General features: G+C 40.9%; 1 protein-coding gene across 1 annotated transcript in view; it reads right to left on the reverse strand.

The window, feature by feature from the left end:
* The window catches only part of EHHADH (enoyl-CoA hydratase and 3-hydroxyacyl CoA dehydrogenase), an 81,122-nt gene that overhangs the window by 46,398 nt on the left and 28,230 nt on the right, over positions 1-6,494 (reverse strand). The window contains exon 3 of the mRNA XM_017866348.1: positions 2,461-2,633. Coding sequence (XP_017721837.1) covers positions 2,461-2,633 — 173 coding nt within the window. The remainder of the gene's footprint in view (positions 1-2,460; positions 2,634-6,494) is intronic.

Below are 6,494 nucleotides of genomic sequence, written 5' to 3' on the forward strand. Positions count from 1 at the left end.
TTTTTTTTTGTATTTTTAGTAGAGACGGGGTTTCACCATGTTAGCCAGGAAGGTCTCGATCTCCTGACCTCGCGATCCGCCCGTCTCGGCCTCCCAAAGTGCTGGGATTACAGGCTTGAGCCACCACGCCCGGCCGCCTATAGTGATATTTTTAAAGAATATTTACCAGAAGATTAGCATGATTTCTCCTCAGAAGCCACAGAGGTCAGAAGGCATGAAATGACATATACAAAGTGCTGAAAGAAAACAACTGTCAATCAAGAATTCTATATTGAACAAAACTATCCTTTGAAAATGAAGGCAAAATTAACACATTTCCAGATAAAGAAAAACTGATGTTATTGTTAGTATATTTGCCCTATAAGAAATACTTCAGGCTGTAATGAAAAGACATTAGACAGTAACTTGAATTCACATGAAGAAATAAAGAACACTGGTAAAGAGTAACTACATGGGTAAACAGAAAAGACAGTAATAATGTATTTTTCATTTGTAATTCTTCTTTTTCTTATCTGATTTAGGACCACTGTGTAAAGCAATAATGATAAATCTATGTTAAGTGGTACATAACTTATAAAGATATAACTTGTGACAATAATAGCATAAAGGGGCAAGTAATAGAGGCTACAGAGGAGCAAATTTTTTGTATATTATTAAAATTCAGTCAGTAATAATCTGAACTAGATTGTCATAAATTAAGATGCTAATTGTAATCACCAAGTTAACCACCACTAAGAAAATAACTAAAAATATATATAGTAAAATAACAAGAAAGTTACAAGGGTACAGTTTTCCATTTAACACAAATGAAAGCAGTAACGGAGGAATTGAACAAAAAAACCAAAAAACATAGAAAACAAATAGCAAAATGGCAGAAGTATGTTCTTCCTTATCAGTAATTACATTAAATATAAGTGTATTAAGTTCTCTAATCCAAAGACAGAGATTGGCAGAGTAAAGGATATGTAATAATGGGTTAAATATTATAGTATAAAAATAGAGTATAAACTAAACACAATAAAAACCCAAATGTGGTTTTTTTGGTTGTTGTTTGTTTGTTTTGAGACGGAGACTCGCTCTGTCACCAGGCTGGAGTGCAATGGCACGATCTTGGCTTACTGCAACCTCCACCTCCCAGGTTCAAGTGATTCTCCTGCCTCAGCCTCCTGAGTAGCTGGGACTACAGGCGCATGCCAGCATGCCCAGCTAATTTTTGTATCTTTAGTAGCGACGGGGTTTCATCATGTTGGCCAGGATGGTCTCGATCTCCTGACCTTGTGATCTGCCTGCCTCAGCCTCTCAAAGTGCTGGGATTACAGGCACGAGCCACCGCGCTGGCCAATGTCCTTTTTTTTTAAACGATGTTTTTCAAAGGAAAAAGAAACTGTAAGAAAAAAATTACATACAATAAAGACTAGAATGAAATAGAATGTTAATAGGGGTTATTTCTGAACTGTGAGTTTATGATGATTTTAGTTTACATCTGTATACTTTCTTATGTTTTCTAGTTTAGTAGAATAATGAACATTATTTTATCATTAGAAAAATATATTAATTACAAAAATGCTACCATTATATATACCGTGATACACAGTGGTATCATAGACCTCATCCGACATGTCTAATAGCCTAAATTAAACCTATTTCCAGAAATTTCCCCGTATTTACTAGTTTTGTGCTATTTTCCAGTAGAAATTCATCTTATTAGGTACTGATAATTATAAGGGACCATGAAACAGAAATCTTTGAGTTATCAAAGAAGCATATTTAATACGTCATACTGCATGAGCACTGCATCAGTGAAATCTGATATGGGTCATAGTACTGGAGGTAGAGTCTTGGGGCTCTCTATTGACTCAGGAGTTCCCCTAGAGTTGATGGATCATAGAAAGGCCCTAGGGCTAAGGTTAAGGGAAATAAGGAGACAGAGGGCTCACAGGAGCAGGTGTTTACTTATCAGAATGGAAGTGAAGTATTTGAACATTTTAACAATTAGTACCATTGTACTGGTACATAACAGCTGAAGAGGTTAATCAGTAAGCTAAGCATTCAAAATTATCACCTCTGGGCTGGGTCCAGTGGCTCATGCCTGTAATCCAAGAACTTTGGGAAGCTGAGGCAGGTGGTCACCTGAGGTCAGGAGTTTGAGACCAGCCTGGTCAACATGGTGAAACCCTGTCTCTACTAAAAATACAAAAATTTGCTGGGCATGGTAGCGTGCCTGTAGTCCCAGCTTCTCGGGAGGCTGAGGCAGGAGAACTGCTTGAATTCGGGAGGTGGAGGTTGCAGGGAGCTGAGATCACACCACTGTACTCCAGCCTGGAAGACAGAGTAAGACTCTGTCTCAAAAAATAAATAAATAAAATAAAATAATCACCTCTGATACGTATGACTACATTTAGAATTTGCCCTAAAGAAAAGCCCCACACATCAGCCACTATATAGAGCCTTGGTTGTTACCTCTGTATGGGCAATTCTATAGTGACAGCCCAGGGCCAGCTCTAGCCCCCCTCCAAAAGCCATGCCTTGGATTGCTGCCACCACAGGCTTCGCATTTCTCTGTATTTCATCTACTACATGTCCCAGTGTAAAGCCAAATGTCCTAGGAGCGCTGAAGCCATGAATATCAGCACCTAAAGGCACAAAGACAAGGAGAAAACAGAGTTGAGAAATACATGGGAATTGTTATCTAGCAATAAGTTACCTGATACTCTTTAAAAATTTTTTTAATTTGTTTTATTTATTTCTTAATTTTTTTTTAAGAGTTCCTGATGACTCTTAAAAGTCTCACACCTCTTTGGGCCCTTACACTTCATCCTTGGCTGAAAACAAGTATATTGGAGAATGTAGAATGCTATGAGAGAAAATCCTCAAATCTTTACCAGGAATTCTGTAATTTTCTAAAATCTATCTTTCCATATAGTAAGTAGTAATTCTATCTTTAAAAAAATTAAAAATCTCAGAAAAGGGGAATAGAGATTCTCCTCCAAAGATCATTATTCTGAGATTGAGTCAGCCCCTCTCATTTTCGTATGTGTGATATTGTTAATCAATCATATTTACAGCAACTTAGCTCCATATCTTTGTTAAGGGCATGAGTCATTACAATATCAAATATCAGGGTAACATATATACATATTTATGAGTTATATGTTAGTCAACCAGCTTAGAATTATGTTTTTGTAATAGATTTTTATCTTCAATAAAATAATATTTATTGGCCAGGTGTAGTGGCTCACGCCTGTAATCCCAGCACTTTGGGAAGCTGAGGCGGGCAGATCACTTGAGGTCTGGAGTTTGAGACCATCCTGGCTAACATGGTGAAACCCCATCTCTACTAAAAAAATACAAAAAATTAGCCGGGCGTGGTGGCAGGCATCTGTAGTCCCAGCTTCTCGGGAGGCTGAGGTAGGAGAAGGGTGTGAACCCGGGAACCAGAGCTTGCAATGAGCCAAGATTGCGTCATGGCACTCCAGCCTGAGTGACAGAGCAAGACTCCGTCTCAAAAAAATAAATAAAATAAAATAAAAATAATATTTATTGCTTTTCCTGATTATAAAAATAACATGTATTACGGAAAACTTGAAAACCACACAAAATTAAAAAGAACATGAAGATCACCCTAAATATCACCATACAACCATAATTTAATATTTTGGGGAATTCTTAGTTTTTTTCCACATGGGTGAGCGAGCATTACCACCTGAACTCTGCTTTCTGTCAGATCAGTAGTGGCATTAGATTCTCACAGGAGCGTGAACCCTATTGTGAACTGCACAAGTAAGGGATCTAGGTTGTGCTCTCCTTATGAGAATCTAATGCCTGATGATCTGAGGTGAAAGTTTCATCCCCGAACCATCCCTGACCCCCCACTCTCCCAGGACTGCACCCACACCCCAACCCCTGTCCACGGAAAACTGTCTTCCATGAAAGCAGTCCCTGGTACCAAAAGGTTGAGGACAGCTGATATAGAGCATACTATAAAATCATTTTTATATTTTCCTATTTTCATATAATATTATACATAGTAAGCTTTTTCCTACAGCATTATCTATTCCTTGAAAACACTAGGCCAAGCATGGTGGCTCACGCCTGTAATCCCAGCACTGTGGGAGGCCAAGGTGGGTGAATCAAGAGGTCAGGAGATTGAGACCATCCTGGCAAACATGGTGAAACCCTGTCTCTACTAAAAATACCAAAAAAATTAGCCAGGTGTGGTGGCGAGTGCCTGTAGTCCCAGCTACTCAGGAGGCTGAGGCAGCAGAATAGCAGGAACCTGGGAGCTGGAGCTTGCAGTGAGCTGAGATTGCGCCACTGCACTCCATCCTGGATGACAGAGCGAGACTCCGTCTCAAAAAAAATAAAAAATAAAATTAAAGTTAAAAAAAAAAAACACTGCTGGGCGCACCCAAGATGGCTGAATAGGAACAGCTTCAGCCTCCAGCTCCCAGTGTGAGTGACACAGAAGACGGGTGATTTCTGCATTTTCAACTGAGGTACCAGGTTCATCTCACTGGGTAGTGCTGGACAGTCGGTACTAGTCAGCTGGTGCAGCCCGACCAGTGAGAGCTGAAGCAATCGCCTCACCTAGAAAGTGCAAGGGGGAAGGGAATCCCTTTTCCTAGCCAAGGGAAACAGAGACACACAACACCTGGAAAATCGGGTAACTCCCACCCTAATACTGTGCTTTATCAAGGGTCTTAGCAAATGGCATACCAGGAGATTACATCCGACACCTGGCCCGGAGAGTCCCATGCCCACGGAAGCTCCCCCATTGCTAGCAGAGCAGTCTGGGATCTAACTGCAAGGCAGCAGTGAGGCTGGAGGAGGGGCGCCCACCATTGCTGAGGTTTAAGTGGGTAAACAAAGCCATTTGGAAGCTCGAATTGGGTGGAGCCCACCGTAACTCAAGGAGGCCAGACGGCTTCTGTAGACTCCTCCTCTGGGGACAGGGCATAACTAAACAAAAAGCAGCAGAAACCTCGGCATGGGTAAATGCCCCTGTCTGACAGCTTTGAAGAGAGCAGTGGTTCTCCAAGCATGGAGGTTGAGATCTGAGAACGCACAGACTACCTACTCAAGTGGATCCCTGACCCCTGAGTAGGCTAATTGGGAGATATCCTCCACTAGGTGCAGACTGACACCCACACCTCACATGGTGGGGTACACCCCTGAGACGAAGCTTCCAGAGCAAGAATCAGACAGCAACACTCTCTGTTCAGCAATATTCTATCTTCTGCAGTTTCAGAAGGCACACAGGGTCTGGAGTGAACCTCAAGCAAACTCTAACAGACCTACAACTGAGGGTCCTGACTGATAGAAGGAAAACTAACAAATAGAAAGGGCACCCACACCAAAAGCCCATCAGTACGTCACCATCATCAAAGACCAAAGGCAGATAAAAACCACAAAATGGGGAAAAGCAGTGCAAAAAAGCCAGAAATTCAAAAAATCAGAGCACATCTCCTCCTCCAAAGGAACGCAGCTAATCACCAGCAACGGAACAAAGCTGGATGGAGAATGACTTTGATGAGTTGAGAGAAGAAGGCTTCAGTCTATCAAACTTAACAGAGCTAAAGGAGGAACTATGTAACCAGCTCAAAGAAGTAAAAACCTTGAAAAAAGAAAGGATAAATGGAGAACTAGAATAATCAATGCAGAGAGACCTTAAAAGAACTGATAGAGATGAAAACCATAACATGAGAAATAAGTGACAAATGCACAAGCATCAGTAACTGACTCAATCAACAGGAAAAAAGAGTATCAACGATTGAAGATCAAATGAATGAAATGAAGTGAGAAGAGAAGCGTGGAGAAAAAAAGAGTAAAAAGAAATGAACAAAGGCTCGAAGAAGTATGAGATGATGTGAAAAGACCAAATCTACGCCTGAAACTGACGGGGAAAATGGAGCCAAGTTGGAAAACACTCTGCAGGATATCATCCAGGAGAACTTCCCCAACCTAGTAAGGCAGGCCAACATTCAAATACAGGAAATACAGAAAATGTCACAAAGATACTTCTCGAGAAGAACAACTCCCAGACACATAATTGTCAAATACACCAAAGTTGAAATGAAGGAAAAAATGATAAGGGCAGCCAGAGAGAAAGGTCGGGTTACACACAAAGGGAAGCCCATCAGCCTAACAGCAGATCTCTCAGCAGAAACTCTAAAAGCCAGAAGAGAGTGGAGGCCAGTTTTCAACATTCCTAAAGAAAACAATTTTCAACCCACAATTTCATATCCAGCCAAACTAAGTTTCATAAGTGAAGGAGAAATAAAATCCTTTACAGATAAGCAAATGCTTAGAGATTTTGTCACCACCAGGCCTGCCTTACAAGAGACCCTGAAGGAAGCCCTAAACATGGAAAGGAACAACCGGTACCAGCCATCGCAAAAACATGCCAAAATGTAAAGACCATCGAGGCTAGGAAGAAACTGCATCAACTAACGAGCAAAATAACCAGTTAATATCATAATGGCAGGATCAAGTAC

This window comes from Rhinopithecus bieti, unplaced genomic scaffold, assembly GCF_001698545.2.
Source record: "Rhinopithecus bieti isolate Rb0 unplaced genomic scaffold, ASM169854v2 scaffold_2432, whole genome shotgun sequence".
NCBI classification, from domain to species: Eukaryota; Metazoa; Chordata; class Mammalia; order Primates; family Cercopithecidae; genus Rhinopithecus; species Rhinopithecus bieti.